Raw genomic sequence first — 25,898 nt, forward strand, 5'->3', positions numbered from 1 at the left:
AAATCAATTCATGGTACAAATATGTACTATCAGCATAATACAGTCATCACACAAGTTAATCATCAGAGTATATACATTTTAGGGGTGTGGGGGAAAACCGATTCGAATTCGAATCGCGATTCTCACGTTGTGCGATTCAGAATCGATTCTCATTTTTAAAAAATCTATTTTTTTTAATTTTTTATTTAATCAATCCAACAAAATAATACACAGCAATACCATAACAATGCAATCCAATTCCAAAACCAAACCCGACCCAGCAACACTCAGAACTGCAATAAACAGAGCAATTGAGAGACACAAACACGACACAGAACAAACCAAAAGTAGTGAAACAAAAATGATTATCAACAACAGTATCAATATTATTTACAATTTCAACATAGCAGTGATTAAAAATCCCTCATTGACATTATCATTAGACATTTATAAAAAATGACACAGTGGCTTACACTTGCATCGCATCTCATAAGCTTGACAACACACTGTGTCCAATATTTTCACAAAGATAAAATAAGTCATATTTTTGGTTCATTTAATAGTTAAAACAAATTTACATTATTGCAATCAGTTGATAAAACATTGTCCTTTACAATTATAAAAGCTTTTTACAAAAATCTACTACTCTGCTTGCATGTCAGTAGACTGGGGTAGATCCTGCTGAAATCCTATGTATTGAAGTCCTATCTATGTATTATTGAATGAATAGAGAATCGTTTTGAATCAGGAAAAAAAATCGTTTTTGAATCGAGAATCGTGTTGAATTGAAAAAAAAAAATCGATTTTGAATCCAATCGTGACCCCATGAATCGATAATCGAATCGTGGGACACCCAAAGATTCACAGCCCTAATACATTTAATTATTTACAATTTGTATGAATTTAGGTTGGAAACTCATTATAATCTGTAATAACAAACTATTAGTTTTGTGTTTTCTAATAATGTAACAAAGATTGTTGTACGTTACAAACTTTTTTTGTTAAATACACAATATTTATATAATTTCGAATTAAGTTATCTACAAAATTGCACATTTAAAAAAATAACATATTTGACGGTAACAAAAAAACCAAGGGACTGGCCTCTCAGTCGCCAGAATTTTACCGTAAAAAAACAGTGGTACCGTTTTTCTATTTACAGTAACACACCGTAAAAGCAACCACCATAAATCTTATAGTAGAAAAATGGCCACGTTGTTGCCAGAATTTTACCGTAAAAAATAGTGGTACCATTTTTCCATTTATGGTAATATGCTGTAAAAAAAAAAAAAAAACACCATCAATTTTAGGAACAATTCTGTTAACTGAGCTGCCAGTCTAGACTTTTTTTTCAGAGAACGTAAAAAATATATAATCAAATATATAGGCAATTGAAAGGGTTGAAAGGGACAAGCGGTAGAAAATGGATGGATGTGTAATAATATAATGGGGTGAATCCTTATACAGTTATTACTCAGTTACAAGCGGCCCTCTGAACGCGGAAATAACTGCTACATGGCACTTAGTGAAATTAGTTTGACACCCAAGTTAAGGGAAACAGTTGAGCCATTTTCTAATGACGTGAACAAATAAGATGCATTTTATTTATTACATATTTTCTTTTGTTCAATTTACAAAAAATACAATATCTAATCTGTGTACTCACCCAAGATGTCGTAAGAAAATAAGTGAATACTTACTATGCTCCACAACATAAAGTCCACAGATAACTCCAGTAAATTCATTTATTATGTTGTGGGACAACATTTACAAACATTGAACTGTGCAAGTACAGCTGAAGCTGTGGCGGTGTATCCTGAAAACATGGCAAAAAACCTTAAACTTTGCATCACGGTTAAAATTCTTCAGTGAGTTAATCGATCCACAAATCAACCATAACTCACAACAAAACATTTGCAAAGGCTACGGAGCATTGCTATGTTTAAAATATCAGAAATTATTCACATATTATTTTTGAATTAATTAAATGAGTGTGGCCCCCATGCAAATTGAATCATAATAATCATCTTGGAAAATCAGAATCCTGTATTAAATGTTTGTACAAACCGATACTCAGCAGCATCTGAAGAGAACAGAAAAAACACTTATAAAGAGCATTATATATAAATTAACAATCATCAACTTATACCGATCTATAATTTCATAGCTTTAGTTGTGTTCTCGCACTAATACAAAACAACGCTGCGGTTTGACTGCTCGGCAAACAAAAATAGCTCCCGTAGCTTGGCACTTTAAAAAAAGGTGGCAGAATAAGCTTGAATATTCAGTGTTAAACGAAAAGTAAAAGAGGATCGCGTATGAATTAGGTCAGTGGTTGAATGTTTAACAGCTATTAAAATCAATGAGAAAATACAATCAGTGTGTTTACATTCAAGTGCAGTGCTAAAGGAAACCCACCTATTTGTTGTGGACCACACGAAGGCTCCTTATCAATTATCTCCGCCACGAACAGAAGCAAAATGGACCTACCGAGTCATGTCATCATCCCCCGGTCTCCCTATCAGTCAGAAGTCCATAGCGCCTTGCAGTCAACCTGCCAAACCCAGTGTTTATTGGTGGCTAACGTGTGCTGGCCATTTTTTTTGTAACAGCTGAGTGTCTTTTAATGCCAACTTGACTCCATCTTGTGAGTCAATGCGAGGTCCTTTTGGCCACTCCTCTCACACACAAACGTACAACGACTCGCTGGGCATCATTACTAGATGTCCTCCACATAGTTGGCAGGATAAAGGCCGATTTGCCCTTCCTTGAGTCGGCCTTTGCACCAGCCCTGGTCGTCCTCCATGCCGATTTTGGTCAACTCGTCCCCTGAGGACAAACAAACAAATGGGCCGTGTTTCAGTTTGCACACTTCCTTACCTACACTTTGCATGTTCAGGGCATACGTGTGGCAAAATGTAGGAGAAAAGAGAAACAAAAAAATTATTCACAATAAAAAAAGGAGAGAAGATGTGAGTAAGGGACATTTGCTTGTTGTAACTCAAAATAAACTTTCATTCCTGAGGGGTTTTTTTCACATCTGCATCCAATAATAATTTTTTTTCCCAAGATGGCGCCACTGTAGTGGCTGGTGGTGGCAGGAGCTCTGTGCTCTTGTATCAGGGACGGCGTGGCGAAGTTGGTAGAGTGGCTGTGCCAGCAATCGGAGTGTTGCTGGTTACCGGGGTTCAATTCCCACCTTCTACCTTCCTAGTCACGTCCGTTGTGTCCTTGGGCAAGACACTTCACCCTTTGCCTCTGATGGCTGCTGGTTAGCGCCTTGCATGGCAGCTCCCGCCATCAGTGTGTGAATGTGTGTGTGAATGGGTAAATGTGGAAATACTGTCAAAGCGCTTTGAGTACCTTGAAGGTAGAAAAGCGCTATACAAGTATAACCCATTTATCATTTATCATTTGTATCAAGAGTTAGTGGGCAGCAGAGGGTGGAGTCGGCTCTCTTGGTTGCTCTGTTGGGTCTGCTCCTGTCTCTGGCCATGCTCCCTCCACCCCAGCAGACAATGGCGTGGAACAACGCAGAGGCCACCACAGTGTATATGGGTGTTGAAATTATGTTTTTGTTTGGTTGCTTGTCTATGCATGGTGCAATCGTGTGCGCGCAATGTATATTATTGGTAAAAAAAAATGTTTTTGTTTGTTTTACTTTTGTAGCTGTAGTGAAAGTAACAGGAGTATGTTTTAGCATATAACTAGCAAATACATTAAATATAATATAGCTATAGCATGTTGACACAGACTAGAGATCAACCGATGTGGGTTTTTTTCAGGGCCGATACCGATTATTAGTAGTCAAGGAGGCCGATAACCCATATATGGAGCCGATTTTAATTTGCAGTAGAAGTTAGCTGAATAATTCTAGTATACATAGGTAAACAGCTGGACGAGGCTTTAAATTGTTTATAAAAATAATAATTTTTCGAAACTTCGGCCCAGTAGCAACATAATGTTTTATGCAGCGATAATTTTGTGGTTAATTTAGCACCAAACAACGACTTAGCCCTCAGGATTTAAGCATGCATTGTGCATTAGAAACACAAGGGAGGAGCTCAAACTACTTATGTACCTGCTTTGAAGCTCAGCTCATCCTGCTCCTGGCCCTCGTAGTCGTAAAGCGCTCGGACCGGCACGGAAATGACCGGAGAGGCTGGCTCGTCCTCGAATGGGTTGCTGTTCCCGTTTGCCGAGAAAGGGGTGGCGGTGGTCTCCTCGTCCGACCAGTCCGGTGTTCTCTCCATGCTGCTTGCACTGGGCACACCAAAAAAAAGGGCACGTTAGGAGATGTTTTACAGATGGGAACATGCCAAGCCCCGAGGAATAGTGAGAAGCAATGTTAGACAACACACAAAAAGCCGTCACGGTGCATCTTGAAGTAATCCGCTGAGCTGTTTAGAAGAAGAAATCATTCATGCTGAATAAAGAAAAAAAAAACAAGCAAAAAAAGCATTTCAATGCCACAAATAACACAAGAACAGTCCAGCAAAACAGGCAAGAAAAAAAAACAAAGCCACAAGCAGAACACTAAGGTGGTGATTGGAGCCTAAACTTTTGGTGGCCAGCAGAGGGAGCCACCTGAATGCACATTCAATAAGCCCTGTCAGGAGAGGACACACACACAAACCAGTTGCCACCTGAGACAGGGGAAGTTGGATGCAAGGAGGGAAGAGGACAGCACCAGCAGAGTCCACAAACCAAAACAACAGACAAGACAAGACACGCAGATGTTTATCTTCCGTTCACCAACGTTTTCACTTCTTCCTGTTTCACACTGATGTGGTTCCTCGTCTCCTCAACCTCATCATCATCCTCCTCCACCACCACCGCCGCCACCACCACCTCCTCCTCCTCCTCCTCCTCTTCCTCCTCCTCCTCCTTTTCGTCGTCGTCTTCAAAAGGGTTGGAGCCAGGGGGTGCAGCTTTAGGAGGCGCAGTGATGCTGATGGTGCGGGTGAGAGAGAGTGAGAGACAAGAGTTGTTGACACACACACACTCACTCACTCACTCACACATGACAACGGTTTTCCACGGCGGGAAAAGCTTACATTACTCTGACTCACTCCATCCAAACATAACTGAAGAAGCAGCTGACTGGCTCACGGTGATCTCATTCTTTCCGCGCTACTTGTGACCAAAAAGCAAGCGTTACACGGAGGAAATATCCTGCTGTTGCCTCCTATTGGTTTTGTGTGTAAACAAGCACACAAGTTGCATCGTTTCTACCAAAAAATGTGACAATTGGGGTTTATTCAAATTGATTTTCAAGAAAATTTGCGCTGCAATCCGTCTCCTGTTTGGACATTATCATAGTCCAGCGTGCAAAAGCCATGTTTCCACATTGCTTTTGGCTCGCTGTCAAGTATGCGCCAACAACTTCTTTCCCAACAAATTGTGACTGAATGTTTTCCGTCGCCAAGGAAACGGCCACGCAACTCAATGTCGCACCAGCAGCGGCGCGTTATGTAACCTTTCATGAGCATTCCTTCACAGGACGAAGCTGTGTATGCAGCAGAGATAAGCCAGAATAGCGAGCAAATGCATACCTGCTGCTACTCTTGAGAGGCTGAACGGGCTGGTCGGATCCAGTCTGACTGATGCCCGTCAGTGTCACGCCATCCGACGGCTTTTTCTTCTCCCGTCTGCTGAGGGTCCGGTTCAGGTCTATGGACCAGTCCTGTAACACAACGACAAAACAAAGCTAAACGTCTTGCTGTCGCTTCAAAACACAACATTCTGCAGGGAGGCGCAAGGCAACGACACACTCTTGTCAACAGAGGCACATGAAGATAATATAATAGTGCAACGAGGCTTGCAGAAAGAATCCGTCACCTGCTGAGTAAAAAAGAGGAATCTTTTTGCCACCAAAGTCAAATACAGTGAATGGACTCGATTTAGAGCATTTGGTGTAATAATTTCACTTAAAGCAGAGCTGTCCAAACTTCTTCCATGGTGAGAGGAGCGTGTACTTTGATTGTTGTTTTTGTGAACATTCAACATTATAGACAGCAAAGCATATTATTGATTCGTAATATTGGTAACAGCATTTCAACTTTTTCTTGTGATAATTTGCTGTTTGCTTTTTTTTTTTTTATTTAAGTGTGTTTTCAAAATATGCCGATCGTAAAATGAGCTGCAGTTCACACTTTGGACACCTCTGATTCAAAAGACGAGTATCGAAACAGAACACAGCTACACCAGTGTACTTTGTGAGAAGGTTCATTCCACCAGAGCGGTGCCATCTGTCTCCAAGAAAGAAAATGTATAAATGCAAACTATGGTGGTATTTTTCAAGTTTTTATTTTTTTAAGCAAAGTGTCCAGCACATTGGTCTGATTGCATATTTATCATATACAATTTTAGATATAAATCCAAATTAGGGGTATCCCGATCTGATATCGATGTTGGGTGATATCAGCTTGCCTCTAAAATATCCGATAATCTCCGATGCGATCAATCCTGCAGCGTGTTTACTTGTGCAAAGCCAGACAGCCCGTTAACATCTAAATGTCCTCCAATAAACACACAAGGTTGGTCTTTTCCTCTATTTTAGTTAAGTCATTTACAAAGGGTAAACATAGTCAACTATAGGCTACTAGGACTTAGCCACTACACAACAGTTAAGCACACAATAGCACACAAGCTAGACATAAGTAATAAGTGTCCTTCAATGAACAATATTGCAGTCTCAAATAATTATAGTTACATATTACTTACACATACAAAGTCACCAAGGCAGTAACAAACATGTCCACATCATTCGACACAATGCGTCATGAGCCCAACTTCATGAATTATTGTGACCACTAGGGTTTTTCATACCTAATATTGTTCTTTGAGTAATTTCAGTTGATCAAACATTTTGTAACATCCAACACTAAAAAAATAGTAAAAGTATGTACTATATGATCTGTGCTGATATCGCGTCTGATTAATATCAGCACTAATTTAAAACTACATTGAACACTGAAAAAAATTGCATTTGTTGCCTGTCGCTTCTTTTCCAAATAGGACTTAACCTTCAGAAATGTTTTATTTTTTACACACTTGTGTTACTACTTATCAACTATGTTTTAGGTTTTTTTCAAGAAGTGGCTTGCTGGTAAAAATACTTCCAGTACGAGGCACAAAAACATACAGGGCATTAGCCTAGCGCGAAGCTAACTGGAACTCAAAGAGTCGCCAAAAACAAGAAAGTCTAAGTGTAGCAATGTAGATGCGTAACTGTTGCTTAGAGTAAACCAACACAGAACATGACCGGGAGGAACCAGTCATGTCGGTAAGTTTGTAAATACGCAATAACTTGGTGAAAAGCAACGCAATTGGCTCTTCTGGGAAAAAAATGGGCGAAAATTCGGGGTTAGTGGCCCAATTTAGTTATATTGAACATCACGTTAAATTAGACCATGTTATATTGAACTTTGAATGTATTAGCATAAATGCCATATGGCAATATTTAATGTACTTTCTAGTTCTAAGCTAAGAACTCATTCCTGTTACTAAAATTAGTCATTTTCGGCTTAGGAACCTTGTGCAAAAATTAAATAAAGTTTTTAAACAAGCTAATGGCATCGCTTGGAATGACCTTAAAACACAAACAAAGCAAGTAAGGCGTGTTAGTGGGGGGAAAAGATAACCCCCGCCCAACATGGTTGCTGTGACAGCGCAGCCATCGCATGCAGGACTCACTACAATGGACCTTCTCTTAAAGGAGCGCGGGCAAGACCAGGCCAAGTTCTGGGGAAAAGAACATGATTAATGTGGGCTGTGGAGTTAGTTATAAGATAATATAAGGCTGCGGGCGTAGCAATGATGGACAGAGTTGAGGGACACAACTGTTAATTCCCAGTACAGTGAGGATGCGGCTCTGTTGGGAAACTTTGCATGGTGGACATCTAAAGTACGTTTTCCAACCTCAAATTGGGGCCAGTTCATGGGCATGCCAGGTCCGTGATTGGATCGGAACCATTTCAGGTCCTCCTCTGCATCCGTGGCGGAAATGGTGTCTTCCAGCGTGTGGTAAATCGTCTGGAACCTATGAGGGAATTGTTATCAATTTATTTTGACTGTTCACTGATCCCACTGGAGACGCAGCAGATGGACGCCTGACCTGTGATTGGTGGAGAGGTCCAAGTGCTGCTTCACCTCCAGGAGAAGGTCTTTAAAAAAGCGTATGCGTTTGTCTTCAAATTGCTGCCACTGCTCAAACACCTGCTCCATATTCTCCATGTACTGAGGGGTCAACTTGTCCAGCTCCTCCAAGGACTTCTCATAGCGTTCTTTCGTCTGCCAGGAGGAGGAATGGATGAAGGCTAAGAAGTAAATGAGAGCCCGTTTCAAGCCATCTCCCTACCTTGTGCGCCTCCTGCTGGCATTTCTCCACCTTCTCCTGGAGCTTCTTCTGCGCCTCGGGATTGTTGTTGCTCTCAAGTTTGCTGTTGGTCTCCCTGCTGGCTGCCAGCTTCTCCTCCTTGCAGGCGGAATGGTACGACTTCTTCATGGTCTCCACCTGGGAATTTGACAACAATGTTATCATGCCAGAGTCTCGTTCTTTATCGGAATTAACCAGACAAATTGCTCCACCAACTAAGAACAGCCATGCACCATCATCCACAGACTCGAGAAAGAGCCATCAATCTGTCAATCTTTTCCGTGTCCGGGCCAGGTAAGGTTCCCCGTGTTGAGTGAAATTAAGCCGCAGGCTCCACTCCTGGTGGTGCCCTTTCGTCAATTCCTTTAAGTTTCAGCTTTGCAACCATACTCCCCCCGGAACCCAAAGACTTTGGTTTACAGGACGCTGCCCGGCGGGTCAAGGGTATAACGCCGCCGGATCGCTAGTTGGCATTGTTTATGGTCGGAATTACGACGTTATCTGATCGTCTTCAAACCTCCGACTCTCGTTCTTGATTAATGAAAACATTCTTGGCAAATGCTTTCGCTCTCGTCCGTCTAGGGCCGGTTCAAGAATTTCACCTCTAGTGGCACAATACGAATGCCCCCGGCAGTCCCTCTTAATCATGGCTCCAGTTCATGGAGAGCAAAACCCACAAAATATAACCGGAGTCCTATTCCATTATTCCTAGCTGGGGTTTTCAGGCGCTCCCAGCCTGCTTTGAACACTCCCGGATTTTTTCATAGTAAATATAAAGTATTTACAAAGTATATACAAAGTAATACATAACAGTATTATCAGGACATTGGCAATGTGACAGCAGCGATTGCGGCTACAGCAGATGTGGTCGGTCGTTCCCTTAGGCTTTCATCTACAGCGACAGCTTGTCATTTGCAGTTATTAAGCCTCATTTCCTGCCATCCATCAATAAATCACTCTGGCCACAAATCTCTATTGTTACAAGCTGGCCCCTCCTGGTGACATCACACATACACACACACACACAGGATATGAGACCTGCACGCCTGGAGGGGGAACAGACGTGCAACACGGCGAGGAATGTCAGCAACTAAAAGCAGCAGCTTGTTACTGCATGTCGTCATGGTGTGACAACAAGTCAATCATGTGAACTGACATGGCTTGTTGATGCCTCACGTGAATATGAAACAAACCTCCTTCAGCTTCTTGGCCCAGGGCTTCTGCGCTTTCCGGAAGCCGTCCTCGGCCTCCTTGGTCTCTTTGAAGCCTCCGATCATTTGCTTGTGGTAGGCGTCTCGCTGCCAGTTCTTCAGTTTCTCAAAGTCCTCACCCATCAGCGATGCCTTCACCTCCATATGCAGCTCGCTCACCTTCTCAGCCTCCGTGCACAAAGACGACCACGCCCGCTCCAGCATGCCGTATTGAGGACCTGATAACAGTATTATCAGGACATTGGCAATATAGAACAACAGATTTTCCCCTGCATATATTATACAGCGGGGTCATTGCAGCCCGCCACATATAGATTTAGTGCTATAGAAGGTGTTTCTTGTGTCATGCGTATACTCTGTGATCAAATACACGCGGTAAAAGTAAACGTTTCAGGTATGCGAGGCACCTCTACGAACCTAGGGAGTGGCCCCTAGGTTCACCGCCATGAAAGGCAAGTTGTGGAAGCGCGCAGAACACCTCTGCAAGCATGCAGCCCAGCCTTTGACTACTGATAGTATGTCATTCGGTCACGCTTTACTACCCGGTTAAATACATAAACCAGTGGTGTCCTAAGTGGGACACAGGACTATATATATAGAAATGGCTTTTTTTTAAAAGCAAAAATGAAATAATTAGGCAAAAAGTAATGTAACAAGAAAAAGACTCCATTCACGGACTATATTAGCTTGTAGCCTGTAAAGGTGGTTGACGACCAGGGATGGCGATACGGTGAAACCTAAACCCTAACAATTACATAACCTCCGAGTGGAGGAGAAAAAAAATGCCCGCTTAAGTCAACATCAAAATATACTTTTCTCAACATGATCTCTTGTCAACTACTTGATTGTTGAAAGCCACAACATAATTACTGTCTAGTTAAACAGTGTTAAAAAGGGCACACTGTTCAGTGCAAAATAAGTTTAAAAATAAACGATGGATTCTAGATACATTTGTTTTAGTTTTAGATAGGAGTAAAAAAATATAGTAATGTCGCCGAAATGACGATGAGGCAGGATGTGCACAAATTTGTGCAGAAATCAGCACTTTATTGGCGTCTACAAAATGGCACTGTATACCTCACAATAGAGGTGTCAATCTAATTTTCATTGGAGCGCCACGTCACTACGATAACACAGACAGTCCCAGTATGATGTGTTTATCAGGTAGCGCCAAATCTATTTGTGGCGGTCCAAGCATACTTGCCAACCTTGAGACCTCCGAATTCGGGAGATTGGGGGGTGGGGGGTGGGCGGGGTTAAGGGGGGAGGAGTATATTCATAGCTAGCATTCACTGAAATGAAAGTATTTCTTATATATATATATATATATATATATATATATATATATATATATATATATATATATATATATATATATATATATATATATATATATATATATATATATATATATATATATACATATACATATATATATATATAGTACAGTACACAGTAATGAAAACAAAGTTCTACTAACTGTACTGTACTTGCTGTTTACTTTAAAAAAAAAATAACACTTACCTTTCACTATTTGAGTAGCCTTTGTTCTGCCATTTGAGTACTGGCGAGCGATCTCTGAATCCGGGAACATATCCTTCACGGATTTGTTGAAAACATCCGCAAGTGAGAACGGGATGTCGCTTGCAAGGTGGCCCATAATACTGCGTTGCCGCCGCCTTGTGCTTCTCTGACCGTTCATGAGTGACTATATCCATTCGGCCACCGTGTTATGGGTTATAGATAAACCTGTGGATAACGGAGACATATATAATAGTCTCCTTTTCAGGTGAGAGGACGCTAAAGGCAGTGCCTTTAAGGCACGCCTCCAATATTGTTTGTCCGGCTGGAAATTTTGGACATTACTACTTGCCGTAGTTTTGAAGCAATGCATGATGGGAATCCGGATGTTGTGTGTCAGTGTATTAACGTGCCAGCTGGAATAAACACACGCTGAGAAATAGCTCCGTGCCTGCCTACTTTATGGGTTATAGATAAACCTATGGATAACGGGGACATATATAATAGTCTCCTTTTCAGGTGAGAGACGACGCTAAAGGCAGTGACTTTAAGGCACGCCCCCAATATAGTTGTCCGGCTGGAAATCGGGAGAAATTCGGGAGAATGGTTGTACCGGGAGATTTTCGAGAGAGGCATTGAAATTCGGGAGTCTCCCGGAAAATTCGGGAGGGTTGGCAAGTATGGGTCCAAGTGTTAATCCTGATATTAAACGCTATTAAATCGCTACTTCGTTGATAGTGTTGACATCATTTGTAAACAAGAGCTTTAGGAATGGGTTTAAATAAATAAATAAATGGGTCATACTTGTATAGCGCTTTTCTACCTTCAAGGTACTCAAAGCGCTTTGACAGTATTTCCACATTTACCCATTCACACACACATTCACACACTGATGGTGGGAGCTGCCATGCAAGGCGCTAACCAGCAGCCATCAGAGGCAAAGGGTGAAGTGTCTTGCCCAAGGACACAACGGACGTGACTAGGAAGGTAGAAGGTGGGAATTGAACCCGGTTTGTCACCTCAAAAGTGACTGTTGTCTGACAAAAAAAATTTAAGATTTCATTTAAAATGTACCGCCTACCTTTCTCTATGAGCTGCCGCCAGCGCTTTCCCCACTCAGTGAGTTGCTGGGCGTATGACTTCTCGATGCGCGCCCGCTCGTGGATGCAGCTCATGAGGTCGTTGCACAGCCGGTTGCCGTCGTCGACGCGCTTCACAGTGCGCTTGTAGTTGCCCACCTGCAGAAAGTATGGTGGGTGGGGGTTAGGGATGGTTTTGCATAATTTGAAGAATTGATGTGCGTTGATGCAACTTGGCAATGGCAGCCCCTCACCTCCCAGAAGCTGTCACTGGAGACGTCGATCATGGAATCGTCGTAAGAACCCGACATGGCTGACGTGAAAAGGGCCTGGACAAACACACACACACACACACACACACACACACACACACACACACACACACACACACACACACACACACACACACACACACACACACACACACACACACACACACACACACACACACACACACACACACACACACACACACACACAAATAATCTAAATGAGGGCTGCATCACTTCAACATTTTATTGTCCTATATTATTAGAGGATGTTATTGTACAAGTGTGGATGTCATTCGCTGCATTAGTATGGTTGAGGTATCTTCTGTCAGGCTTCCGCTTCCTTGGAACCACAGACCTTCCTCTGTTTGCACCCCCTAACTCTTTCCCCTCTCATGTCCATCAACTTCACCCCCCAAACAGTCCCTCTTTATTCCTACTCTCCCATTTTATCAACTATATTATTTAAATCTCAAATCTCAATTATTTAGAAGCCAGCTTCTGCTGTTAGTGTTTTTTACAGTTTTAATAACCATTTAGAAAAAAACACTGCAACAGAAAACTGATGCTTACATGTGATTTGATCACACAAACATGATGAGGCATTCATGTCATGCCAACATGGAGCGCAGCCTCTTTCCGGAGAGGAGAGAAGAGTGTGTTGGTGTGTGTGTGTGTGTGGGTGATGATCAAATGGTCAGTGGCCCGTTGCTTGCAGACGAGCCTGGACAGAGGGTCTTATTGTGGCCATGGCAGCACATGAACAAATCCTCCTTATACTGTAAATCAGGGGTTTCAACCACACCCGCTTCTAATGTATACAGCACAGGACAATCATGACTAATCTTAATGATGACTGATTAATATATAGCCAATGACATTGTAAGAAACACAGATATGATGGTTGATGACTGGGATCTGTCACAAAAGAAAATAACTGCTGTGTCATGTTGACTGTGCATCAAAGGGACATTAATTATGCACATTTAAAGTCTTCATATTACAAACAATTATGACAAAAGTGTCTTGAAATTTAGTGAAGACTTTGAACACCTGATCCTAACTTCAGAAAAACCTGTTTAAAATACTCCATTTGTCTCGTATCATTGTCAAATTTGAAATGGGGCTAAATATATGGCCCGTTTGCTTTTTCTAGTCCATACCACGTTATTTCTTATGTTTCTGAAAAAATATATAGGCAAAGACCTAAAAAGAAATAATTTTCAATTTATTAAAACTCATTCCTCTGTGTCAGTACCACTTAGACCCATTCTGACTGCTGTGGATAAACATTCAGCTTGTTTGCTTTCAAAAGAGCCCGAAGCCACGTCTCTACTCCAAATGATTCATCATGGTTATTTTGGTATGACTTTTTTTTAGGTTGAACGCTAAGGGTTAGTTACATTTCAATATGGTTGCACGATCAGGAAGATATGAGAAATTATGACGTCATACCTTTAGTGCTCCTTTTCTCCTACCTGTGCCGTACTGTAAACGGCCTATTGTAAAGTCCCCCTGGGCTCAGTGTAAACATACATGGCGTCGATCGTATGCAACTTCTTCACGGTTTCAGAGGAAGAAATTCCGTGTGCTATTAGCACCAAATATTTTGCAAACATTTTGAGAGGAGAAAATAAAAAACATCGAGCCTCAACACAGAGTTTCCTGAAACGCCAGCATCGCTACGAGACTGTTTTGAAAGCCTACGAAACTGGCTGCAAAGACTGGTGAGCACAAACTACTGGTAAATCTAAATTTAAAACATTAAAGATATAAATAAGTTATTGGTCTTGAGTAGCGGGAAGTTGTCTGTATTAGTATTGGCTTAAAAAAAAGACTCATCTGTCAAAGGTTTGACAAAAAACCACAGCTTGAAATAATATACACAAAAAGACGCACACAATGAATTGTGACTAGGCCATTGTGGAAGGCTACTCAATTCTTGTGGACAGCTCTGATCCAATCAATGGAGGAACACGACTTGACCCACAAGTGCAAACAACAGTGTTGACACAGCGACTCAGTCTGAAGTCCATAAAGTGAGCATGCAGTTCTGCACAAGCGAAAAAAGAACAAAAAAACAGAATGAATTTCCAGGACGCCAGCTGTTACTACCCTAAATCACATCAAGGCTGCGCTTTCTCTCAAAAATTGGCTGACCAACACTTCTTAGATTACCAGATTAGAAATGACATAATCAAACACAAACAATAATGTCCACTAGAGGCCTACTAGACTGGAGTGTCCTAATCCTGATGGAATTTTAACCGACTTTGGCCTCAAGATCCACCTCGGAATGCCGAGAGAGTTCCCACACTGCTGTGAACTTTGGCTCCGAAAAAAGTCAAGACTTTGTTTATAAATTGAGGATGAGTCGAGGCAGCTGGGATCAACACGGCCTTGATCTATTTTAAAGCAGGTTTGACTGATATGCATCTCATACTGCGTACATCGTCACAACTATCACTTAACTATTTGTCAGAGAGACAGTTTCAACTTAGCAAAACACTAACAATAGAACCTTCACGCTGCAGTTGATGAGCTTATGAGCGCCGGGCCCAAGGCTGCCTTAATGTTTACGCGTGTTTCCAAACGGAGATGGCCCGTGAGGTCACGCGCCGCGCACCCACGTAAATCACACACGCTTTGGGGAGAGGTAAATCAAACCGCAGAGACGTGGACAAGAGAGAAGGGTGGGGAACAACGTTATTAGAACCAATATGGTTGCCAGGTTAGAAGAAAACGATGGGCGTGAACAACACATTTCTGTGTTTTTAGGGCAGTGATTCCCAACCACTGTGCCACAGCTTATTAGTGATCATCAAGTGTGCCACAGAAAATCCTCCAATTTCACCTATTGGTCTGCAGCTGAATTTAAATTAAGAATGTAACGGTAAATGGTATAATGATAAGCCGCGGTAAAATTCCCGCCCGTGAGTAATGCCATTTAAATACCGAAAAAAATTAATTTATTATTGCATTTTAGGCAACACTGCTTGCTTCCTGGAAACGGAGTTACAGCAGCGCTGACGCATGCGCACTAGCGTTGTTTGGCTTGAAAATCATGGCGGAACACAACTACACAGACTTTGCTACGGAAACATGCAGTTGTGAACGTTGCCTCAACTTGTTTATAAAGTCTTTAGTTTGTTTACTGGGATGCTCACTTGTCCTTTATTTAACTGCAACCTTTATCTGTGTTCAAATAACATAAATACCAGCTATAATGTTTTGTCATCTCAACGAATTGAACTCAGGCTGTGAAGACTGTGTATTCGATGTGTGAGGTGTCACTCCGGATTATTTTTGTTGGCCGAACTGTTGCATTGAAACCACAAGGAGGAGTTGTTAGAGTAGAACAAAGCTTGTTTATTTGACTTTATCCCAAAGGGACAAGCGGTAGAAAATGGAAGGATCTTTATTAGCCAAAGTGGTTTGAGATTTATATTGATATCAAAAAGTAAACACCATGTTTTTTTTTACATTACTTGTGTTTTTTTAATAATTTTTAAAAGGTATTACCGGTACTTTAAAAACCATTAATGTGACATAGCCTTTTGTTATGGTAAATAGTAAAAGCGCTTTCCTACCTTCAAGGTACTCAATGTGCTTTAACACTATTTCCACATTCACCCATTCACACACTGATAGCGGGAGCTGCCATGCAAGGCCCTAACCACGACCCATCAGGAGCAAGGGTGAAGTGTCTTGCCCAAGGACAAAACGGACGTGACTAGGGTGGTGAAAGCCGGGGATCAGCACGGCCGCTTTACCACCGAACCAGGCCGTCCCCCTTTTGATGTTTTATTGTGTGTAGTTAATTCCTATACTACTATTTCTGCTCAAACTCTTAACGGATCTGTCCCGATACTGCATCTACATGTACATATAAACGTACATAACTTTAAAAAAATACCTCCCTCTATCAAAATTTAATAATAGAGATAAAGGCATCATGTAATGAGAAAAAGATGACATGTTGATACTATTATTGAACAAAAAAAACAAATATTTGTCTTTAAATATATGGATAACGTTTATCTATAGCCTTTTTATTAGACATTACAAATTACACGATGGCGTTGCGTTCACACTCCACCCCAACTATGTTTTACGTAACATAATCAATAATAGTGATTTATATATTGATACAAATAATCTTAACTATTATTTTAGCCATAATTGTGCAGCCCTATGTATAAGACTAGATCTCATACATGAACACTATTTTTATCTAAATGGACAAAAAGTGCAGTTACGTCTTATGGCCATCAGGGGCCATCATTCAAAATCTTACATTGTTTTTTTTAATTTTTGTATCTTTTGTGTCCATAAAGTGTTATCTTGCACAATTTTCACATTTATTTTATTAATGTTTTTTTTTCTGTCATATGTCAATGCTTTTGTTGCTTTCATATGCACATTCAATTTGTACTTGAGGTCCATGAAACAGTGTTTTTATATACCATAATGTTTCTTCTACAAAGGAAATCATGTTGAATGTGTTTGTGTTTTTGAATAAAACTTGATTAAAAGATTTCAGTATATGTACTTTTTGAAAATTTTGAGCACATTTAAAAATACCGCAATAATAATGATAACCGTGATAATTTTGGTCACAATAATCGTGACAAGAAATGTTCATGCCGTGACATTCCTAATCAAAACTAAAATTTTGTAGAAGTTGCTTTTATTGGAAATAAAGATCCCAAATCAGACGAGAACATCAACATAGGGCTTAGTGATTTATTGAAAAATAATCAAAACCAACATTTAGAGCTTTGGACTGACAGAAAACTGCCTTGTCGATTATTCCGATTTTTTTTTCGTCGTTTGTGATTCACTCTCTACTTATACACAATCCCCTCTAAATACAGAACTGACAGTGTCATTACACGACAGGAAGCCAGGTGTCACAAAGCATGATGTCTGCCAGAAACCCAGCAGAAGACTAAGTAGCAGCTAAGTAACAATGTCCCAACCAGTCTGCTACACAGAAGCGCCATGAAGGAAAACTGTAACACTGAGACAAAAGTACAATGTGAGCAGCAGACTTTAGCTATGATAAGGATGGGGTCGACCAAAAAGTAGAGTAGCAGTTGAGAGTGGAATATTCATGCATTAACCGAAATCGAGGTAAAAGTTTAAATTAGGGATGTAATGATAAACTGTATTAATGATAACCGTGATAAAACTCCCGACAGTTAGTATTACCGTATTCAATTAAAATTATGGCAAAACCATGATTGATAACTGCACTTTGATAAACTTATGGATCGACTAGAGTTAGCTTACGAGCTAGCTTAAATGCTAACATGAACACGAGACATTAACGTCTTTCCTAATTAAGAAACGTCAAAACCCAATCTAAACTCTTAAAAACACGTTACTGTCTGAACGACTAAGATATTCACATTGAAAATAAAGGCACGGTGTCTTAGCACAAAATGATTGATTTATACTCGACACAGAGGGAGGTGTCTTTAACAGGAAGTGAACTCGCGTGACATCACATAAACCAGAAGTTAGGCAAAGTGAACACCCAATTTGCATTTATTACAAAAACATTCTAAAATGTTCACAAAATGTAATGGAAGAAGATAAACATATTTTAACATTTATAATCGGGCTTTTATGAAGCCAGAACAATATTCAATGTTTCTGCTGCCAACAAAGTAAATTATGCCTGTTTATTTTAGGTTTGTTTCTTTTAAACAAAACTTGGTTAAAAGTTTTCAGTGTGTGTGTATAAGTACTTTGTGAGCACGTTCAACGATACCGCAATAATAATGATAACTGTGATAATTTTGGTTACTATAACCGTGATATTACATTTTTATATCCTTACATCCGTAAGTCAATCATAAGATCTAGACTTTTGCCATACATGCCCAGCCTTACATCAACATTGAGCTGGCAGAAGGGTTTGGAGGGGAGGAGCGAGCCGGCGTAGCGTACACTGGCTCCACAATGCAGCATCATAGTCCAGGCGTTTTAATATTGTGTCAAAAAGAGACATTTTAAAGATCATCACAAATATGTATAAATGTTATTCGCGGGTTGTCCCGAAACATAACCCCGAGAATTGTGGGGCTCTACAGTATTCGTTGTATTCACAAGACTCATTTTTTACTTGTTTACTTATTTTTTACTTGTTTACTTCCGGTGAAGGAAGTGGGGGTCCACCGAACCAATATAGCTACCGTACAGCAAACAGTGTGCGAACTATCCAAGTACGCAAGCGGCCTAGATATTACTGCTAAAAGCAAATACCAGCAAAAAAAAAAAAATCGCTATTTTTATCAAAAAAAGATTTGTCGCGTGATTTCAAGGATTATCGTTGATTGCGTTCCTAGACATGTCAAACTATCTAGTCCAGACGTCATTCTACGCGACAAAACAAATGAAAACTTGGAAACGCATGGAGGCCTGCAACTTCTTTGTGTGGCTGGGTCAAAGAAATTGGAACCAAGACTCTCCTGGATAAATCATGCATAGTTTTTTCCCAGGTAAGGTTGCATTTCATGATTTAACGTTGCATCTTGCGAGAACGCGTCCTTGTAAACAAACTGCAGGTAGCACTCGATAGCCTTAATTCACTGTTTTTCATTTTCCCATTATGTAAACCACTCATAAAAATAATCGGAGATACTACTGAAGACCTGGCTGGTTGTGAAAGAAGATGAAGAAGTGATCACAACTCACAGCTTGGGTCAGTTCCGCCATGTTGCCTTGTTGTTACGAGTCGTTACGAGTATGCATGGTTTTTCCCGTCTTTATCAAAATATAACTATATATCTCAACATTATGTATGTACTGAAAGCTTCATTTGTGATTGATGCTTTTGGTAAAAGCTTAACTCGTTTAGGTTTTGCTCACATTTGCTTTCAATTAATTTAGACTTGCCGAGTTGGTGGTTTATGAAAGATTTGTAGCAAAAACAAGATAAAATACAAATATTATCAAGATAACAGTTAAATGGGAAATGCTAAACATTAAAAGTATATCAAACAAACCTTTAACAAAGTGATCACTGTAAATTAGTGCGTTACTCACTTTGTAAACTATTGCACTCTTTCACCCTTCTTGTTTACCTCTTCAGGATCTCTGAAGAAACATTTATCCTTTTCGCAATTTCAATGGTTCAAACAGCCTAAAACAAGGCCAGCATAGGTCAATTTTTCTTAGATAAAGGTGGCTTTGACAACAGACGCTCGCTTGACCACCACTTCGAACCTTGCATATCTAATGAGCTGGACGTGACGTCAGGTGAATACAACCTGTTGTGACAGGCAGAACAATTCAATGTTCTTCTAGTAACTGACAGTAGGTCGTTGTTTTAGGGCCTTCGTAAACCAGTTTGGTTCACTGAGGCCCAATCAGGAAATGGTCCATTTCTTTAGGGATTCAAAACCAGGCAAACACTCTAAGTCATCAGTCAGGGTAGTTCCAGAATAAGCGTTACACAACAAGCAGCCCTGATCACGTGTAAGAGGAAGTTCTGTTTCCACTTCCTGCTTTTGTCGCTTAATATGTTGCCGAGCCCATCAATCCCTTCAGTGCTTTCTCAGCGGGACGTCGCAGAGACCCGAGCGAGTGCCGACAGAAGAACGAAAGCATGCACTGGAGTGCAAGGTCGTGCCCTTGATTTTGTGCCCCCTGTGCCGTCCTCATGTGGGCCCAACAGCTGTAGGAGCGAGCACAATATGGTGGGCTCTGCTACAAAAAACACAAAGGCATTTTTTCCACAGGTTCAAGCACTTTCCACTGCGCTCGCCAGAAGCTTATAGAAGAACATAATGGAGGGAAACTGAGAGTTGCATGGCGGAGTATGGGACAGACAGCCTGCACTCTTTCCTGGGGAAGCCCCTGTCGGCGCAGTGATGCGTTCAATGACCTGTCAGACACTTTCTGGCGTTGCAGTTCATGGATTCACACATTAGTCACTCCCTAAGAATGCATTTCCACACGTACACACAGAAGCAGTATTAAAGGATTGGAATAACCTCTCTAAAGTTAGCAAGATGAAGTCAAATTACATTTAAAACATCAGGAAAGAATACAACCTCATAGAATGTCAATATGCGGAGTAAAATTGTGGAATATCTTGAGCAAGGAAGTCGAACAATGTACTAATATCCTCTGAGAACCAGCGTCTTCAGCAGTGGATAGTTGTTACAAATTTGAAAAAATAAAAACCCTAATATGGAGAGCACAAATGTCCACTGCAGAGGACTCTGGCTCTCAAGGATTCCAACCAAGTTTGGTAACAGTACAAGCATACCAACGTTTACAAGGTATATGGAAGGCAAATGCTGTATGATATGTTTCTTGAATTATTTTTTTTTATCATTCAATAAACCAATCCAAGACTAATTTATTTGTATAGCCATTTAAAAAAAGAGCTAATCCAAGACAAGTATAAAAGCGTCTCTACTTCCTCAAGAAACTCAGGAAGTTCAAGCTAAACCACAAGATCCTCAGAAACTTCTACTCATGCACAACAGAGAGTGTCATGACTGGAAACATCACCTCCTGGTTTGGGAATAGCACCGCACATGACCGCACAAACTGCAGAGAGTGGCCAGATCAGCCGAGCGCACCATCGGAGGTGTGCTTCCAACCATCTGCAACATCTACACCAGGCGGTGTAGATCCAAGGCCAAGAGGATAGTGAGGGACTCTAGCCACCGAAGCAACTGCCTCTTGTCACTGCTGCAGTCAGGCAAGCGCTACCGGAGTCTCATGGCCAACACGGAGAGACTCAGGAGGAGATTCTATCCCCAAGCCATCAGACTGCTCAACTGCATCGCTGATTAACACTTTATCACAATTGCACAAAATCGAACGCACAAGAATCACTTTACTTACCACTGTAAATAATGGACTACAATACTGTTCATTCAATGACTGTAAATAATGTAAAAACAACAGTAAAAAGAAGTCATACTGTTCCATTACCTTTGTTCATACTACTGTCACTCACTACACAACTGCCAAAAGAACTGTAGACACCTTAATATTTATTACCTCCTATACTGTATATACTGTGTATACTGTATATACTGTTATACTATTTGACATTGCACTGGTACTGTATGTGACTACTGTACTTTTACTTGTACTGGTACTTATACCATAACTACTGGGACTTATTGTGCAACTTATAGTCTTGTAATTAATGTACATCAGACCTATTCAAATGTTTTTATTTTTTGTATTTAGTGTATTAGATTCAGCAACTAGTGTTTGGATCCCACTGTACGCAATATCTGAAGAGCATGGAAAAAAGCATTTCACTGTGGTGTACTCTGCATGTGACGAATAAAACCTTGAACATTGAACCTTGAAAATAACTTAAATAACTCAAATGATCAGGGCTCAAAAATAAAAACACACAATTAAATCAAGTGATAAAAAAAAATTATTAAAATGATATTAAAATAGTCCTAATAAGTTGTTATTTATTACATTCTGGATGTATGTATTTACTTATTTCCAATTAGTTGTATCTGTTATAGTTTAGGAAATGTCAATATAATAATAGCTGGAGCAGGGGTAGGATTAAACAAACGGGTTCCTCCTACTCTGTACTCCTGTACGTACTAACACACTTTAGCTTTGTGTGTTGATAGCTAATGTTAGCGATATGGCTTGCTAACATTAGCTATCGCTGAATGTGTAGCATCTCATAACAACATGACTGTGAATAGTTAGCTGCATTTCGTGGACTGCTTTTGTGTGTGTGTGTGTGTGTGTGTGTGCGCGCTTGCACTCCCTGCATGTGGTGTTTTAGTTTTGTTGTCTGTCAATACATGGTGTAATGGTACATACGCAATATGTATTATTTATTGCTTATTTTTTTGTTTTTTTGGTTGTGTTTTACTTTTGTAGCTGCATGTAGAAATGGCACTGCTGAAATGGCAGCGGGTTGCATCAGTTCTGTACTCTTTTAAGTCTTTTGTGTTCTTTAATTTTCCCTCTTGTTTACATGTGTTTCAGCCTTATTTTTGTGGACTTTTCCAATCTGCACTGCAACCACATAATTTCCATTCCTATGGTGGGATAAATAAAAGTCTATCCTATCCTATGTGTGGAAAAGACAGCTTCCACGCCAAACAAATTCCTCGGGCGACGAACAATTATTAATCAATATACTTACAGGTTGTATCAAACTTCAAAAAGTATTTTATTGTCAACATTTTCCAGTACGCACAAGACATATGGAAGAATCGCGATACCACCTTGTATAGTCTAGATATAATTAGTGATTGTAAAAGATATAGACATTTGAAATATGTACATGTTCTGTTAAACCACCGACTGTAACATAAACTACCTTGTGGCGTTCTAGTTGTATTATTGGTTGAAAACAGTGTTTTTCAACCTTTTTTGAGTCAAGGCACATTTTTTTGTTGAAAAAATCCGGAGTCACCACCAGCAGAAATCATTAAAAAAATGAAACTCAGTTGACGGTAAAAAGTCGTCGCAATTGATGGATATGAATTCAAACCATAACCAAGCATGCATCACTATAGCTCTTGTCTCAAAGTATGTGTACTGTCACATCACGCCGTGACTTATTTTGAGTTTTTTGCTGTTTTCCTGTGTGTAGTGTTTTAGTTCTTGTCTTGCGCTCCTATTTTGGTGGCTTTTTCTCTTTTTTTGGTATTTTCCTGTAGCAGTTTCATGTCTTCCTTTGAGCGATATTTCCCGCATCTTCTTTGTTTTAGCAATCAAGAATATTGATTGTTGTTTTTATCCTTCTTTGTGTGGACATTGTTGATTGTCATGTCATGTCTTTGCTCCACAGTAAGTCTTTGCTGTCGTCCAGCATTCTGTTTTTGTTTACTTTGTAGCCAGTTCAGTTTTAGTTTCGTTCTGCATAGCCTTCCCTAAGCTTCAATGCTTTTTCTTAGGGGCACTCACCTTTTGTTTATTTTTGGTTTAAGCATTAGATACCTTTTTACCTGCACACTGCCTCCCGCTGTTTCAGACATCTACAAAGCTATTAACTACCGGCTGCCACCTACTGATATGGAAGAGTATTACATGGTTACTCTGCCGAGCTCTAGACAGCACAGACACTCAACAACAACACATCATTTGCAGACTATAATTACTGGTTTCCAAAAAATATCTTTAACCCAAATTGGTGAAACTAGATAATCTCCCACGGCACACCAGACTGTATCTCGCGGCACACTACAGTGGTTGAAAAACACTGGTTTAAAAAATTTAACTGAGCAAAATTGCAAGTTGCATTTTAAGGTAAACCAAAAAAAATTACCAAGGGGTAATGTGGGTGGAAATGTGCAGCTTCCAGAAAAAAGGAAGCATGAATTTTCACTACGGCTTTGACAAAACAACCCCATAGACACACTAGTACAACTTCAAATTATATTTATCTGACAGCCTCAATTATATTTGATGGTTATTATGTTTATATTTTGATTGTGCAGGTGTGCCTAATGTTGTGTCCCACACGGTGACAGGACACGACCAGGAGGTGGTTTGTGGAAACCTGCCACGCCCTTCACCGCTATAAACTAAATTGACTCAATTAGTAACCTATACTTAATATTTATATTATTCACTCATATTACCTTTGACGCCATTTTCTGATGTCAAAATATTCCACTGTATTGTGTTGGTATTGTGGACGTTTTAGCGGCCAGTGTCCAATTTATCGTCAGAGTTGCGATACAACTTTTGTAAAATCAACATTTTAATTCAGTGAGAGGTTATTTTAAGAAAAAAAAATCCCACAAAGCATCTTGTCGAAACTTTATCGTTAGCCCTGTCCTCCCTACTGCTAGCAACCTAGCTTGAGATGTAGAAAGAAAAGTTAAAATACACCAAACAAACACGTGTTGCGTTCTTACCTTGGACGGGTTCACTCAAACCGATGATTTTATGTCTAATTTGGAGGTTGTTTTATTGCTGCCCTGTATTAGAACGTTTTCCACCGTTGTTCAAAGAAAGAGGCTGGAGTACCATCGATCGACTGACTGACCGACGCCGCCGTCAGTTGCACCACAGTGTCTTACAGCAATATCCGGTTGCATCTTTTCAAAATAAGACGCCAGTTGTGAAGCGGTGTTTCCCCATGACTGCCCACACTTTATCAAAACCGACATGCTCGTAATTTAAAGTTGCGATTAGATATGATAATTTAGGGGTGAAACAGTGGCGATCTGAGACAGGATATGTAATCTTAAAGTCTGATCGAACTAAGGAGAGGCACACGCAGCCGACGTCACATCCGTTAAAGTTATAATTATTGGGAAATTCAGGTAGTTTCCTTGAGGGAAATGAGAAAGTTGTGTTGTTTTGTAAATCTGTGAAACCGAATGGTAAAATCTAAATCGTTGAATTAAAAAGGGAGATAAATGTACACTTTGGCCTCATTTTTACACACAGCTGTGTTAGAATCTCCGTGGGAGTATATAGACCGGTGGTCCCCAAACTACGGCCCGCGGGCCGGATCCGGCCCCCCAGCATCCAAAATCCGGCCCACGGGAAGTCCCAAGTTAAATTTTATTTTATTTTTTATTTATTTATTTATTTTGTTTTATTTATTTATTTTTTAATCTTTCATTTCTAATCCATTTTCTACCGCTTGTTACTCTCGGTGTCTCCTAGCCGCTCAGGCAAATCATAAAGTCTAAAAATTAATTTTCCAATCGATAACGTGACAATGTTAAATGTTGAATGGCAAAACGGATGAACTCGCTGGAATATAAAGACAATGTATATATGTGTATATATATATATATATATATATATATATATATATATATATATATATATATATATATATATATATATATATATATATATATATATATACATATACAAATACAGTATATATATATATGTATATATATATATATATATATATATATATATATATATATATATATATATATATATATATATATATATATATATATATATATATATATATATATATGTACAGCCCGGCCCCCGGCCAAATTTTTTTAACCCAATGCGGCCCCCGAGTCAAAAATTTTGGGGACCCCTGATAAAGACCATGAATTGATTAACGTGGACCCCGACTTAAACAAGTTGAAAAACTTATTCGGGTGTTACCATTTAGTGGTCAATTGTACGGAATATGTACTGTACTGTGCAATCTGCTAATAAAAGTCTCAATCAATCAAAGACGTTTTCCCACATTTCATAAACATCCATCCATCTATTTTTCTGCCGCTTTTTTCTGGAGCCTATCCCAGCTGCACTCGGGCGGAAGGCAGAGTACATACACCCTGTTCATATTCATTACAACATTGAAATAGAGAAAATGAAAGGATATACCAACTGCACTGTCAAATATCCATCCATCCATCCATCCATTTTCTACCGCTTGTCCCTTTTGGGGTGACGGGGAGTGCTGGAGCCTATCTCAGCTGCATTCGGGCAGAAGGCGGCGTAC

General features: G+C 40.0%; 1 protein-coding gene across 3 annotated transcripts; it reads right to left on the bottom strand.

Annotated features, from left to right (window-relative positions):
• Positions 1–1,642: 1,642 nt before the first annotated feature.
• On the bottom strand, positions 1,643–24,504 carry pacsin2 (protein kinase C and casein kinase substrate in neurons 2). 3 transcript variants are annotated; one of them, XM_062064813.1, is made up of 11 exons: positions 24,325–24,504; positions 12,425–12,499; positions 12,173–12,329; positions 9,553–9,788; positions 8,342–8,497; positions 8,099–8,274; positions 7,903–8,023; positions 7,678–7,725; positions 5,535–5,665; positions 4,061–4,242; positions 1,643–2,808 (listed from the first exon to the last, which is right to left on the bottom strand). In XM_062064813.1, the coding sequence occupies exons 2-11, from the start codon at positions 12,479–12,481 to the stop codon at positions 2,699–2,701; spliced, it is 1,374 nt and encodes a 457-aa protein (XP_061920797.1). In that variant the 5' UTR covers positions 12,482–12,499; positions 24,325–24,504; the 3' UTR covers positions 1,643–2,698. The 3 variants fall into 3 exon arrangements, with proteins under 3 accessions (XP_061920797.1, XP_061920796.1, XP_061920798.1); XM_062064812.1 differs by lacking the exon at positions 7,678–7,725 and adding an exon at positions 4,739–4,930 and having other exon boundaries at positions 1,645–2,808; positions 24,325–24,503; XM_062064814.1 differs by lacking the exon at positions 7,678–7,725 and having other exon boundaries at positions 1,647–2,808; positions 24,325–24,501.
• Between the last annotated feature and the right edge of the window lie 1,394 nt (positions 24,505–25,898).

This window comes from Entelurus aequoreus, linkage group LG12 (genome assembly GCF_033978785.1).
Source record: "Entelurus aequoreus isolate RoL-2023_Sb linkage group LG12, RoL_Eaeq_v1.1, whole genome shotgun sequence".
Taxonomy (NCBI): Eukaryota; Metazoa; Chordata; class Actinopteri; order Syngnathiformes; family Syngnathidae; genus Entelurus; species Entelurus aequoreus.